Source organism: Phalangium opilio, unplaced genomic scaffold (assembly GCF_054372755.1).
Source record: "Phalangium opilio isolate 3A_F unplaced genomic scaffold, DU_Popi_V2 ptg000017l_1, whole genome shotgun sequence".
Taxonomy (NCBI): domain Eukaryota; kingdom Metazoa; phylum Arthropoda; class Arachnida; order Opiliones; family Phalangiidae; genus Phalangium; species Phalangium opilio.
This window is the reverse complement of record NW_028324151.1, coordinates 1,809,588-1,824,636: the sequence shown is the minus strand read 5'-3', so window position 1 is coordinate 1,824,636 and position 15,049 is coordinate 1,809,588. Positions and strand designations below refer to the sequence as shown.

The window sequence follows — 15,049 nt, the reverse complement described above, 5'->3', positions numbered from 1 at the left end:
TACAGGAATGCCAACTGTCATACTTGCGGTTATTACGATACTTATGACAGGGTCATAACACAGTTCCGAATGGAAAACCGACATTCCATTAAGTTTAATCTTGATTGTTATTTACGTTCCCGTGAAACTCCAATGCTACCAAATATTGTAATCGAAATTTCAAACCTTCGACTTGTTATTCGCTGCTAAACAACGCTCAGCAACAGAACACCGCTTTTACTTACGGAAAAATTTGCAGAGGATAATGAACACGCTCCCAAATATCGCGGCTCTGATGTTTGTTCTGTGGTTTTTGGTACTTCGCCCTGTAATAGGTAAGTCAATTTTAATAGTGACTTTTTATAAATTCATGGTAGATTCAGGTATTATTTGCCAGACTGTAGACTGCTTAAATCCAGGGAAATTATGTAAAATGATATACTTGCAGCGGATAGTTTATGTTAATGAATAAATTAACAGGTGCTGACTCACCGGATTCTACTGACCCTGCATCAACAGACCCTGCAAGCCTTGATTCATCAGGCCCTGCAAGCCCTGCATCAACAGACCCTGCAAACCCCGCATCAACAGATCCTACAAACCCTGAATCCGGGAACTCTACGAACTCTGGATCACCAAATCCGAGCAATCCTAGGTCAAATAGAAATGGACCTTTCGTAAACGCTGTTAATTCCGTACAGAAAGGCGTTCAATCGGCCTTTGATGGTGCCAGAACATTCGCTAGAACAGCTATCAATTCGTTTGCTCAAATTTTTGGAGCATTTCTATAAGATAAATTGTCGAAATGGTCAGACAGGGATGAGGAAGGGAGAAATTGGTTAGCTGCGAAATTTTACCTACATTAAAGTTTTGAAAACTTAAGAAATTGAAATAAAATAAAATATGTAACCAATAATCTAAAAGCGTTATAGGCGTAAAATGAAATATATATTATTTCTTGTACTTGACATGTCAAGATGAGTGATAGGACAATTGAACATATTGTCTTTCACACGGTAGGTCTTCTATGTTTGTAAGATAATGAGGGGTTATACGTTCTCCCATAAGTTCATAGGATATATTCCATAAGTTTGTCACTGGTTACTGAGAGCTTGTTATGAAGTGACGAAGGTCATAGATTCTCGTAAAGCGATGCCTGTCGAAGGCTTCGTAATGTAGACTAAATAGGAAGATGGAAGTCCTGCGAAACCAAGTGTAGTCAATTCTCGCGTCGTTCTCGGACTAGCTCTCAGTACGCCTCTATAGCATTAAGAAGTATAGGTAGTGTCATACTAATGGAAGATATCTTATAAACTTATGGTTGAACGTTCTCCGAGTTGTTTTTGTTTCGCACGATCTGGGAACTTTCTCAGTATAAATCGATTGATTCAAAATGTAGTTTAGATCCAATTCAGTTATTTGTAGTAAATGTATCAGTTATATCCGAAAACTATATTCGCAATGTTTGGGACAAAGATTCTAAAATTGGCTGTAAACAAGGTAATACAATAGTAATTAGAGGGACCAAGTGATCGTATGAAAAACCTCATTGAACTCGACAATGTTTTAGAACTACAATTTTGCAAAGACAGAGTTTTGGGGGAGTTACAAACTGGGAAAGGGTACCAACGATATGGCGGACATTGTTGACTTTTGTTTTCGATCTACTAACTTGTCGTAAGTAATGAAATTTAAACTATCACTTAATCGTGCTTGAAATAAATCAATTAAACGCAGAATTAACTACCTAACGACAAACAATTTGGATGAGAGTGGTACCTTAATTGAATACGTAATTAATGGGGTGAGATAAATTAGTTCTCATATCGCGGTTAATCCGTAATTAACTTTAATTTAAATTAATTAAGACTGCCGATCTACTTCTGGCGAAAATAGTGGCTTCAGGGTTGAATGTTGTCACGATAACAAATCCAATTTCAATAACATCAACTTCAATCCTAAGTTTGAGTCACGCTTATCCGTCGCAACCAATTTACACAGTTTATTTCAGTTTAAGCTACTGTTCTTTAATGATAACTTTCTTAAGCCTAATTATAATAGCGTTTATCACCGCGGTATTGGATAACCCTAGAAATATCCGCGAAGCTTTTAGGGAAAACACGTGGAACAATATTACAAATCTGCTACAACAAAGTGTGTTAAAATCATGTGATTTTAAAACCCGCGGATTTAGTAGTAGCGATAATATTTTTCTAATTGAAGGCAGGCTCAAGATCCCGAAAAGAAAAATCACCAAGTTATTGTTTATTCTGATGCTTCTGGAAATTGTAATATTAATGGCTTTCTATAACAGCAACCTTCAAGCTGGTTACGCCATATCCAATGACTTTTATATCAAAAAATTTGAGGACCTCCTGCAAAAAGATCTCGAAATCATAATAGTTAAAACTTCACCGGCAATAGATTACATCGTTGACGTAAGAAATATTTTTAAAGACCATCAGGAGTAGAATTTAATTTCTAATCTGGGGGAAGCGCTAAGATTTCTACCTCTTAGAAATACCATAAGTCAGTATTACAATTTTGATTATAATAAACGTATAACAATTTTGGGGTCAGATTTGCGATCGAAAACCAGAATTTATGCCATTGCGAAAACGAATAAGGGCACTGGAATCGCGCACCTATCTCCAAATGGTCGAAAATGGAACCCTGACCAATCTGATTGAAAATTCCAAAGCGGTCGTAATTGATACAGTTACCAACTTAAAAAACCTCGGTTTGCATTTCAATGAAACTGAAAAATTGAAAATTTCTAAAAATACTTACTTCCCTTCGTCCATTATTTTCCCAATGTACAAAAATATCTCGAGAGAACTGGTGGAAATAATTAACTTTAAGTAAGATACAACAAATAAGGTTAATTAATTATTAATTATTTATGGAATTTTATCTTCAGAGTTAGCCAGTTTTTAGAGACCCATCAAAGAACTCCATTCGAACGAATTTTGGACAGAAAAATTGGGTTTAATTCTTCTACACCTCGCAAGGTACAATACGACGCCAGTTCACTTTCAATTAATGATCTAATGCCCATATTTATTTTGAACCTTGTTGGTAACCTTATGGGTTGTACGTTACTTTGGTTCGAACGTCGAAGAGCGTCGTAAATTTTTAAGTAAATAGAAAATACAATGTTCTATTCTATTGTTATACCGAACTAGTTTTAAAGAAAGAGCTTTCATATCAATTGAATAGTAGCCTTTCACGTGGGAAACCCGATACCGTATGACATTCTAAAAAAAAAAGAAACACAGCAAAAAACACGCATTTAACATTGAATTTGTTTCCTACAATAGTCTAGACTCGATACTGTAAATCGATAATTTTTCCAATAAAGAAATAAAACGATGTTAAGTATTAAAGTAGAAATTATTTTTGGCCATGGGTGGGCTAAAAAACAAAAGGGTTTCGGTAGCATTGTTTATTGGGAAGTATATATTGTTCAACCAAAAATATCACTAAAATTAGTTCAGTAGTATCCTACAACGATGGAAGCTCGATCAGTTAGGCTGGTCGTAGAGCGGTCCTCAAATTTTAGTAAACCCGAATTCTGGGCCAGTTATAAACTTGGATTTCTTCAGGGTGATCTCGCGGATATTCTCGACTTCTGCTTCAGAGCCTCAAACTTCTCGTACGTTTCAATCCTTAATTAAGATTGTTAATTTAATTAAACATTCGATTGCAGAATTGTTTACATAACACCAGAGATAGACGAAGAAGATGAGCATTATAATGTTCTTTATCGAGGAGTAAGATATGAGCAGTTGTTGGTTTGTCAGAAAATGTACCGTGATATTAATTTCAGGATGCTGATTTGTATCTGACCAAAGTGGTCGCGAGTAATTTGGCAAAGTTCAAAATTACCAGCCCGATATCAATAACTTTCACGTCAATTCTTGGTTTAAATCATTTCTATTCTTCGAAACCTATATACTCCGTGTATTTCAGTTTAAGTTACTGTTCGCTACTGATTCTGCTATCTAGTATTTTAATCTTAGCTCTGGTTACCACCTTACTAGAGAGACAGTCTAAAAATATTTTACTAGAATTCTTTGAGAATGTTTGGTTTAATATCTCAAACGTTCTGCAACAAGGTACGAAGACCTAGGATCTAGATAGCCATTGATGTCAACGCTAAACTATGTGATAATATATATTACAGCAAGGTCACGCGAACCCAGACGCTGTACATCTAAGATCCTCTTTCTGTTAATGCTACTTGAAATTGATGTCTTGTTCGCGTTCTACAACGCCAACTTTCAATCGGGCTACACGACCTCGAACGATATACTTATTGACAGATTTGAAGATTTGTTAACGAGAGATGTGAAAATTCTGTTTACAAACAGTTCACCTTCGTCTACATACGTCACTAACGTAAGAATTAGTCCCTAGTCTTAACACTAACATACTTAACCTCGGCACTATCGTGATTATTGCAGCTCATTGAGCACAGCGATAAGTTTAGACCGTTAAAAGATCGCGTATGGGAAATCGACGACAGTGTCTTCACCAAATTTACGCATAACGGGTCACTATTCAAAATGATTGAAAACTCTGAGGTCGTTGTGGTGGATACAGTCACCAATCTGAAAAATATTGGTTTGACCTTCGAGCAAACTAAGGGTACTGACGCGTTGAAATTGGCGAAAGGCAGATACTTCCCTTCAACCGTTTCCTTTCCGATGAGTAAGAATATTTCACCGGCAATTGCCGAAACTATCAACTACATGTAGGTCTCTAATTGCGCGCGTTAAATATAGGTCTATTTACGCCGGTCTATTTTCAGGGTCGATCGTTTTTTAGAAACGGAGCAAAGGACTCCGTTTCAAAGGCAATTGGACTATAAAATTGGCCTAAAAACATCGCCCCCACCAATGAATGTTGTGGATCCACTAACGATTGAAACTTTATTACCTATTTTTCTTATGCAAATTCTTGGAAATGTTTTGGCAATATTACTCGCGCTTTATGAGCGTTGCTGAACCTGTTATCTTATATATTTCTAGTATTTTATTTATATTAAACTAGCATAGAGAAGTTAGTATAAGTTATTGAGCAAGAAAAATAACAGTTAATGGAAGTTAGCGTAGAATTTAATGCGTATAATGTTTTGCACGTACTTTGTGCACCTAAGAAAAACAATTCGAAGAACTCTGTTAAGTGCGTGCAAAGAAAATTAAAAAATCTTACTTCTGCACTTCGAACAGGCTGTGAATTCACATATATACACATATTATATATTGATGCAACTATATATAGATACAGAAAATTAAGTGCTAGCCTGGGATAAATATCTAGCTTATCTTACGAGAAAATCGAAGTAACGCGTATGTAGATGATTGGGAACAAAATCAATCGATGCCAACTGGAAACAATGAATAAGTTTCGTTTCATATTTCCATTGTTAAGAGGACTTCTTTCGTGGTCGATAGACTTTTAAACTTGACGCTTTCTTTAAAATGTCCGTGAAATTAGCCGTAGAGAAGGTGAAGAAATTATGAGAGAAATCCACGATATATTATTAATTGTTTTTCCCCATCTTACTGGCCAGCAGGATAGAAACTTAACGGAAGACGTATTTTGGGATTATTATTATAAAATTGGCACGGGAGACGATGAATTGGCAGATCTGGTTCATTTCGTTTTTAAATCGTCTAATTTGTCGTAAGTTTTATTCTATACCTCTAACGTCACAACGTCTTACCATGATCTAATTGGCTCAACCTCTTTTTGACCATGAGATTACATTGCTATTCATTCGATTTAACTAATTATTAAGTGTTCAATTTAGAATTGTATACGTAACAGCTAAAAATGAATCAAACGAAGCCTTAGAGCTGATAGAAATTCTACTTAATGGGGTAAGTACTTCGATACTCATTTATTTTCAAGTAAAATAATCGAATTTGCGTAAAAGGGAGCGGATGTCTTGCTGAGAAAGGTTGTAACGCAACAAGTTGACATCATTAAAATTACAAATCCGATAGCAATTACCTCGACGTCCATTGTCAGTTTAAATCAAGCGCATTCATCCCAACCTCTGTACACGGTTTTTCTCAGTTTAAGTTACCAGACGTGGCTTGTAATTATCGTTAACATTGTGATACTCGCAATTACCACAACGGCTTTGGATGCGAAAAATTACCAGAATCGAAACATGGGTCTAATGTGTTTAGAAAATTTATGGAAAAATTTTAGAAATCTCCTTATTCAAGGTATAATAATTCTATTGGGTTACATTTTGTTTTCCCTATTTTGATGTATCATCGTTTCTCTAGGAAGATCCGAGTTTCACCGTAGCAAAATGGCCAATGTTCTGTTTCTAGTAATGATTTTAGAGTTTGTGATTCTATCGGCGTTTTACAACGGAAATTTTCAAGCCGGTTACGCAATACCAACTATCGAACCTATAAATAAATTCGAAGATTTATTGCGCAAGAACGTGGAAATTTTAATATCAACTACTTCGCCATCTTACTTTCCATTCACGAAGGTACTTGGTTAATTTTAAAAACACTTCCGTTTGTACTTAGATACATCTTTTATCGCAGCTTTGTCAAGAGGAACCGTTTGAAACACTTCGTCACCGTCTTCGAGAGGTGGATTTCGAAGACTTTGAAAAAATGTCCGACAATGGAACAATGATTAGAAATATCGAGGAAAAGAATACGGTTGTCATTGATTCGATATCGAATTTGAAAGATTACGTTTTTGCCAGTTCGAAGAGACCCCAAAACCTCAGGCTTGCGGATACGAGTTACTTCCCATCGTCTCTAGTTCTACCGCTAAATAAAAACATATCAAATGATATCGTTGAAATTTTAAACTTCAGGTTAGTCGATGTTTGAAATGAAATGTCACGACGTAAAACTGAAATTTTCACATTTATTTTTAGAATAAATCTATTTGTTGAAACGAATCAAAGAGCGCCTTACCAACGACTTCTTCACTTGAAAATAGGACTTGACAAATCAGAGCAATCAAATTTCGTCGATCCACTTAAGTTAATTGATTTAATGCCTATCTTTGTTTTGCACTTAGTGGGAAACTTGGTCGCGTCGATCTGTCTTAGTTTCGAACGTCAAAATTATTATAGAAAGACAAACGTTAAAGAATTCTAAATTTAATTTATACAGTAAATAGAAATAAAGACGACGAGTAGGTAATTTTAAAATAATTAAAATTCATTTTATTATACCGCATACCAAAATATGTAACAACTGGTACAAGGCACTCGAGTGTAAAATTAATATTATTATCAAGAATATATAAATAAAGTTCTAAATTCTACCCAGAAAATTTTTTAAAACATTTTTAGATGAGATTAAAAATCCCACGTGGTCTAATGAATTGTAAATAACAATTGATCTACATCCGTATAAATAAAAACAAAGGCAAAAACAAATTGGCTCATGGTTTAAACTGGTGATTTGGATCTTTCTTAAAATCGACGCACTCCTTGCAATCGCAAAATTCTTTTCCACTACCGCAGTACTTGCCATTAGAGCAACAATGGGCATTGGGGTCATCCGGGTTACAAATGGGGTCCTTTCCGTTTAACTTTGGCGCGGCTGGACCACATCGTCCCCTCTTACCGTCAGGGTCATTTAAGAAGTACCATTGAACGGGTACCGTTGGTTTAGTCGGTTCATCCAGTATTTTTTCAGGGTTCTTGCCGTAATCTACGCAGGTTGGACACGTGCAATAGTCCGGTCCGGTACCGCAATATCCGAATTTACCGCAACAACTGTATCCTGGGTCATCAGGATCGCAAACGGGGTAGTATCCTTTGTAAAGCGGTGCTGATTTGCCGCATAGACCCGCTTTATCGTCGCCGTCTTCGGATGTCCACCATCGTTTATCAGTGATTGGCGAGCATTTAAAATTAATCGCGGTAGGGTTCGTATTAGCGCAGAGATTGGCGTCGAATACGGTGTTCAGCATGGATAAATCATCGTCATCTTGATCTATGGCCCATATCATCAACCCACCTAAATTTTTCTCAGCGGCGTAATCTGCTTTAACCTTCAGTGACTTCTGATTTTCGTAACCCACGTAAGTTTTCTCGGCCGCGTTCCATAAGTAAGGGGCTTGAACCTTCTCGTTGTAAAGTTGTTGGTAAGCACCATTGGGTAGGTATGTCTTTACCAATTCTTTCCAGCCGGCGTAACCTCCTTCGAACACCCCGTTAACTCTGGTAGCGCGTCTCCACATACCGTCACTAGGGTCAATTGGTTCGCCGACGTTCTTCCAATAACGACCGTAAAATGGTACACCCATTGTTATCTGGTGAGGATGTTGAGATCTGCAGGTGTAATATTTCATGGTCCAATCGACGTTTGTCTTTCCGGAGTATCTTTTAGGCATTCCAAAGTAGAGAGGAGCAGGTGGTCCGGTGTAAGCACCCCAATCGCTGGCCCAAGCCCCGAAGAAATCGTACGTCATAACGTTAGCCCAGTTGGCGTATTTCAATAATCCAGGCAAGTCGTATCCTGGATCGAGAGTCCACTGCCCGGCGGCACCGGCAAATGATATTAAGTATGGGTTTCCACTACGACCATTTCTCTCCGCTAATTGGTCGAGAGCCTCTCGCAATTCCTTCATAAGTTGGACGTAGTTCCCTTTATCGGCGGGTACACCTTCGTGAGCTCCTCCAGTAACGGGATATTCCCAATCGATGTCAACTCCGTCAAAATCATAATCTTCGATGTTTTTAATGACAGACGCTATGAAAGTAATCCGGCTTTGAGGGGAGGAAGCGACTGAACTGAAGTATTGAGAGTTTTCCCAACCACCTACGGCAAACATGACCTTCAAATGGGCAAATTGTTTGGCGACCTTCATCATTTGTTCCAGACGGGCTAAAGACGTAGCTGTAACTTCGTCCGAGTTCAGACTGTTGTTGGGGTCCGGGTTGCCAACTGAAATGGTTCCATCGGGTTTCATTTCCAAAAAGGCGTAGACAACGTGGGTTAAACGCTGAGCTTGCTTGTGAGAAAATTTCCCTTTACCCCAAGAAGGATAATACCCAATCATTCGTTTATTGCATTTGGCCGCGGGGACCAAGTTACCACCATCTCCTTCTGGTTCGTCGTCATCATCGCTTCCGCTGTCTCCATCGGATGGCGGGTTTTTCTCAAGATCGTCCATTAAAATGGAGCCCAAACCCAATAGGGCCGCTAAGCTCTTGGCTTCTTCGGCCGTACATCCTCTGGTGTTTTCGGGAATGTCCCTTTTGCATCTGTTATTCAAACAGGACGATTTCGGTTTGCCACCTCTAATGCTGCTTTCCCATAAATCGGACTCCTTTTGGTCGAGGCTTTTTGCCTTGGCGCAGTCACCCGGATTAATTGGGTCTTTGCCCAAGTCTCTTCCAACCACAACCATGCGACCGGCTTGAACCCAAGGATTTACGTAACCGGGAGATCCGAGCATTAGTCTTTCAACGTCGCTTTGCGATTTAGGAACTGAAAGCTGTTCTTTTCTGGCTGCCTTCAAATTTTTGTCCGTTGGCTTTATTTCGGAATTGTCGGAGATGAAGGCAACTACCATCGTCTCTTTTTTGTTTTCCGGTCTGCGATAGCAAATCATTTTCCAATAACACGTTGGAATATCCAAGCCTCCTATCGTTTTGCCTCTGCTACTCGGACATATTCCAGTGACGACCAAGGATCTTTGCCTGTTCGTGTAACACTCTACTTGACTTTCAAGGGCTTGCCAATAGACTGAGTTTGTCAAACCATCCTGAGGGGCCACGTTGATATAAAGATTCACGGCTTGAGCCGCTTTGTGCGTGAAGAGCAAAACATTAGCGGGGGTTAAATGTCCTCTGTGAATAGGCTTGAAGTCGTTCTTTTTACCCTGCGATGGAAAATCATTGTTCTGGGGTTGACTATTTCCGAGGCACGGATACTGGTAGAAGGAACCTTTCCGCTTTTGCTTGGGTTTCTTCTTGTTGTTCAAAGAGTCCATGTACGCCAATGACCATATTGGAAGCTTACGGCTTTTGTTTAACTGTATGACGTAAGCCGAAATTCTTGTTCTTCGGCCGGCGATGCTTATGGGACTTGGAACTTTAATGTTTATCAGCGGGAACAAGCCTTTACCGCAAGGATCTTTAGTACAAGAAGGTTTCGGTGTGTACTGTGGTTTTCCGGATCCTTTCGCCGAGCAAGTCAAGGTTATTGGTTTCTCGTCGTACCCCACTTCGCATTCGAAACCGCATCGATTGCCGGCTTTTGTGCTTTTGCAATCCAAGTTATCCAAAAGGTTGGGTATGGACTTTCCCGGGGCCAACTCGCAGTTTCCCTGTCGCTTCTTGTTGGGTTGATTACAGTTATTATTCGTCCCGGGTCTTTTCCTAATAGGTAGAGTCGTAGCACGGCGGCATCGATCGGGATTGGGTCGATCTTTGTTGTCATTTTTCTTAGGTCCGTTTGTATCTCTATTTCTATTCACGTCTTTGCCCACGTTGTCCTTACCCTTTTTACCCACGTCTTTCGTCACACCCTTTGAACCTTTACCAATAGCGTTCTTGATTATCTGGCCACCAGCCTTGAGGATCTTTCCGGGTCCCGGTATAAAGTCGATGGCGCTTCCGGCGAAACCCAGAGCGGCGTTTTTGGCTCCCTTCCAATCTCCTTTGACGACGGATTTCCCCAACTTGATAACATTTTCCACAGCGTTTTTACCCGACTTGACTATTGGTATTTTAAAAAAGGCGTCCTTGGCACCTTTGAAGTCTCCCTTTACAACTTTCCCGATAGTTTTACCAACGTTCTTGACCGTATCAACAACTTCTTTGCCTATACTTTTGACGGTGTTTACAATAGCTTTGCCAATCTTCTTGAAAGCGTTGCCAATCTTTTTGAAGATATTTCTTTTACGTCTAACGTTGGTTTCGGTCGATGATTCAAAGCCCAAGACATCGTCACTCGGTACTAAAGATCCCTGAGTTTGACCGTCGTTTTTCTCGAAACACGTCAGAATGTCTTGCAATTGGAACGTGTCTAGGTCGTTAAGAGCTTCCAGGTTAATGGTTCTCAAACTATACTTAACGGTATAAATTTCAGAATTAGAGTTGGGACCATCTGGTACCACAGTCAGTTGCTCGTCATCTTCAAAATTATAATATCTGCAGACTATGTTCGTCGGGTTATACTGGATCGAAATATGTTCGCACCAGTCTCCGTACCGCTTGGAACAAGTATCAATGCATTTAGATACTTGAGACGAGCAATCACCGTTCCCACATTGAAACGTCTCTGTAGACTTTGCCTTCTCAGCTTCGATAAACCAACCCGGCGTTATTTTGTAAGGTAAGAACGAAGAGTCCAAACTAGGTCGGCGTAGAAAGAGATGCGAATCGCCAGTTTTCGTAACTCTATTGTCCCTAATCCCGGCGGATGACGAACCAAGTTTACAAGATTTTTTAGACGCGGAAAATGATGCTTTAACACAAGCCTGGTTTTGTAAACACTTATTCAAACATTCGTTCCAGTTAACGGCGGACGTTACTTGAAACCAAGTCTTTGGATTGGCGGAATAAATATCCTGATTAGGAATGAGGGAAAACTTTTGAAAGTTGGCCTTGTTCGTATCATTTAACCTTGGATATTGAAGATAGTACCTCTTAGAAGATTCAGGAACGTCTGGCAAGTACTTATCGAGAGAAATATAACTACAGCTTATGGTACTTTCGGTAAAATCAACTCCGATACAACTGGTCGACTTAAGACAATCGTCGAAACATGATTGCAACTTATTTACAATGGCTTCCCTAGATAATGACGTACTATCTGGGCAGATCGACAAGTCTTGTCTATAAATACCGGTTATTTCGGGATAGTAACACGTAAGGCACGCTGTCGAAGAATCGCAACCTAACCCGCCTGATAAGCACTTTGGACTGTATATAATATTTAAACCTGGTTCTTCCGTCTTCGGACATCCCGAATTTGCCAAGGTGTCTTTATTAACAGATTCGTCATCAGTGTCCGCGTAAGGGTCTTCGGTGAACCTCCATTCATTATCATTGGCGCTACGAACCGATTGCATATCATACGCCATAACGCTACCATACTCTAAGTCTACACCGATATTACCATTAACCCCGTCGTAAAGCCCGCATTGTTTGGACGAAAATTGGTAAGATACTTGGGAACATTTCTCAGTTTTACCACACTCGTTTAGACATAAAAGGAAAGAATCGAGTACCAATGATTTTAAACTAACTCCCGAGATACTGGTATGCCTACTGAACATGTAATTTTGAACAACGCCAGTTGGTTGGTTAATCAAAACCGAGGTCCAACCATCTTCTTGAACAAATTCGCCTAAAGTATTGTTGAAGATGTAGCAAGTCTTGTCGACGTGATCGAAACTGTAGGCCACGCAATCATCTCTGTCGTAGCATTCGCCAAAACATTCGCTGAAGTCCGTGTTGCTAATAACTGAAATGGCGCCAAAACAATTAGTTTAGACATAAGAATCGTTTCGAAACTCCGTTATACCCGAAAGAGGTGCTCTGTTGATCATAATATTTGCTAGCTTATCGACAGGGAAATTCGGACACAAGTCACACATCCGGATAGCATCTTCGTCACCCTCGTAAGATAGGACTAATGATTTAGTAGGATCGAGATCGATGCATTTCAGATGTTCTGGTATGACATCGAACCCATTAGCCTTGAGAAGTAAAAATCTAACGTAATTCTTGTAGTAGTTGATGTCAAACGGGTCTAAATCTTTATTTTTAGCTGTAACATAAACGAAATTCATCAACTGACTGCGCCTCGGAGTTATGCAATATTTACGGTACTTACCACCGGGTACTTTCAAGCAACATTGAAACTGATCTCCATTTCCTTCGTCACATTCCATTGAATCAACAGAAACGGCGTTTTTCGAACATCCTTTCCATTCGGTTTCTCTTGACTTACAAGAAGTCCACCAACAAGTGTCACCGGCCACGTTATTATCAATCTCTCCAGTGAAGCCCATGCAACATCTGTACTTGTCCCCTATGTCCGTAGTTGAATCGTTGCAGGTATCCGAGTCAATTTCCACCAGAGTTTCGGGACAACCTCTGACTCCCCAGTTAAGTGGTTGACAACCGGACCACCAACAACTCGCCATATCAATAGAGGTCGGGGGAGGTAAAACTGTACGATTGCTCGCTGGGACTTTCTTACAACAATGAAACTTGCTGGAGATGTCGACTTCACATATTGTTTCGTCGATCTGCACCCTGTCTTTATCGCAACCTCGAACTGCCCAATTGTACGGCTGACAACCGGACCACCAACAATCTTCAAAACGAGAGTTTAATTAAAATACGGTAGCCTACAACAGTAAGCATCTTGGGCGCAAATCACTCGTCAAACTCGGACAAAGAAATACACCTCAACCAGTATAATCAACATATGGTTTAACGTAAAAAAATCTTTTATTCATCACGCAAGACATTTTCTGCCTTCTACATGACCCTCGCGTGTAATGAAAAGCTTTAGGAATTTAACGACCGGTCTACCGTTTCCCGCTTTAGCCTAGCGTGCAAGTTCGCAAGAATTGACTAGATACCGTGGTGCAGAGGCACAGCTCTTTATTGTTTAAACTCAACAACTACTTCAACTTTCCACATACCCGTGGGTGTATCTATGCCTGACTAACGTAAATTAGAAATTAATCAAGAAGACCTTCGAATACAGATTAGCTACGGATACCATGAAATTTTGGGTGCACGTTTGAAACTTCAAAGGTTTTGGACGCTCTAGGTAAAATCATGATATTCCTACCTGTGACGTCAAACGGTTCCTCCGTTGTAGTTGGAGGAGGTTCGGGGCAACAATTGTACTTGGTCGAATTTGCCGATTCTAGACAAGCTTCGCGCCCGATTTCCACCATGTCCGATGGACATCCTTGGACGGCCCAAGTTGAAGGTTGGCATCCTGACCACCAACAATTGCTACTATCAAAGGATTTCGCCGTTGGTACGAAAATTAACACGGCGAAGAGACTACAGTAGCTACGCCACGAAGCCATAGTTCTGTCTGACTTGTACTGGTAAAAGACTTCAACTAGGTTTTCATTGCGCAATTGGATAAACCTCAACTTTAAACCCAGGACAGCTGTTAGTTAATATTTCTCGGGTTTTCCCACCGCTGTTACAGCAATGAAGGTTGGAATTAAATGATTCTGTAGAAGAAAACTCTCGTAAACTCAAAGGTTACGAATGCCAACAAGTAAAAAAGCACTTTTTAACATTCGCTGACTACAATTTTGATTAAATATTTTGGAGCACAAGCGAATCTTTTTATAATCAACGCCGAATTATTCTACTGTTTACACCGATATTGTTCTTTCATCCGCGTTTAATTGTTGTGTCAGTTTTTTTGTCAGCATCAGCGTTATTTGATTCGTGAACAAGAGTCTAGGGCTATTTATTACAGGCTGCGACTCTATATCTATTGCCATCAAACCGTACAACCTATTGACGTAGCAAACGCGTAATGTAGTTTTTGGAGTGGTCCCGTTGCAACAAAATATCTAGAAAGCTTTAAGACTCAACGGGATTTTTTTTAAAAAAAAATATTGCAAATCCCAATACCAAGAAACAACATCGGGTTCGGAAACCACACGAGTCTTCTGAACTTTAAACGATTTAAGATTATCTCAACGATAAAAGCATTTTAAAAGCGTATTACTATACTTTAAAAATAGACAAACCTGTATTAAACAGCCCTTGTTACTGACATTTATATTAAAATAACATCGCAAAAGTTAAAATTAAATACCTTCTCAGAAAAATAAAAAATATTACAGACATATGTCGCAACTAAACGTCAAATGAAACGTTTTTTGAACGGGAAGGAAATACATATGACAATTTTTTTTTAGACGAAAACTATAGTCTATTGGAAACTATAGTGATAATGACTTGTTAAACGAGATTTTTTCATTGATTTAAGCATCCTTTTAACGCATTGTTTTGCATAATTTTAATAAAAGGAAGTGACATTGCAGTAATATATTATGTAGCTGT

At 39.3% G+C, this 15,049-nt stretch overlaps 3 protein-coding genes across 4 annotated transcripts; 2 read left to right on the top strand and 1 right to left on the bottom strand.

Moving 5' to 3' along the window:
* The first annotated feature begins 8 nt into the window (after positions 1–8).
* On the top strand, positions 9–1,563 carry LOC149702380 (uncharacterized). Its single transcript, XM_089866188.1, has 2 exons — positions 9–314; positions 460–1,563. Exons 1-2 carry the CDS (start codon positions 245–247, stop codon positions 768–770), a joined length of 381 nt encoding a protein of 126 aa, XP_089722314.1. The 5' UTR covers positions 9–244; the 3' UTR covers positions 771–1,563.
* A 3,244-nt stretch (positions 1,564–4,807) lies between these two features.
* Positions 4,808–7,131, top strand: LOC149702379 (uncharacterized). Its single transcript, XM_089866175.1, has 7 exons — positions 4,808–5,492; positions 5,561–5,670; positions 5,798–5,867; positions 5,924–6,221; positions 6,285–6,499; positions 6,558–6,838; positions 6,902–7,131. Exons 1-7 carry the CDS (start codon positions 5,466–5,468, stop codon positions 7,125–7,127), a joined length of 1,227 nt encoding a protein of 408 aa, XP_089722301.1. The 5' UTR covers positions 4,808–5,465; the 3' UTR covers positions 7,128–7,131.
* Positions 7,132–7,169: 38 nt separating this feature from the next.
* Positions 7,170–14,508, bottom strand: LOC149702378 (uncharacterized). Of its 2 annotated transcripts, XM_089866146.1 has the most exons (5): positions 14,262–14,508; positions 13,803–14,202; positions 12,831–13,316; positions 12,519–12,764; positions 7,170–12,458 (listed from the first exon to the last, which is right to left on the bottom strand). In XM_089866146.1, exons 2-5 carry the CDS (start codon positions 14,047–14,049, stop codon positions 7,417–7,419), a joined length of 6,021 nt encoding a protein of 2,006 aa, XP_089722272.1. In that variant the 5' UTR covers positions 14,050–14,202; positions 14,262–14,508; the 3' UTR covers positions 7,170–7,416. The 2 variants fall into 2 exon arrangements, with proteins under 2 accessions (XP_089722272.1, XP_089722271.1); XM_089866145.1 differs by having other exon boundaries at positions 13,803–14,508.
* Positions 14,509–15,049: the final 541 nt, after the last annotated feature.

Bases quoted from the DNA above. Each gene is read 5' to 3' on its own strand.
- LOC149702380 (XM_089866188.1), top strand. From the start codon at position 245: ATGAACACGCTCCCAAATATCGCGGCTCTGATGTTTGTTCTGTGGTTT. The intron at 315-459 runs GTAAGTCAATTT...ATAAATTAACAG, and splicing joins GGTACTTCGCCCTGTAATAG to GTGCTGACTCACCGGATTCT.
- LOC149702379 (XM_089866175.1), top strand. From the start codon at position 5,466: ATGTCCGTGAAATTAGCCGTAGAGAAG. The intron at 6,500-6,557 runs GTACTTGGTTAA...CTTTTATCGCAG, and splicing joins CTTACTTTCCATTCACGAAG to CTTTGTCAAGAGGAACCGTT. The intron at 6,839-6,901 runs GTTAGTCGATGT...ATTTATTTTTAG, and splicing joins GTTGAAATTTTAAACTTCAG to AATAAATCTATTTGTTGAAA.
- LOC149702378 (XM_089866145.1), bottom strand. From the start codon at position 14,049: ATGGCTTCGTGGCGTAGCTACTGTAGTCTCTTCGCCGTGTTAATTTTC. The intron at 12,765-12,830 runs GTAAGTACCGTA...TTTATGTTACAG, and splicing joins TTGCTTGAAAGTACCCGGTG to CTAAAAATAAAGATTTAGAC. The intron at 12,459-12,518 runs GTATAACGGAGT...GCGCCATTTCAG, and splicing joins CAACAGAGCACCTCTTTCGG to TTATTAGCAACACGGACTTC.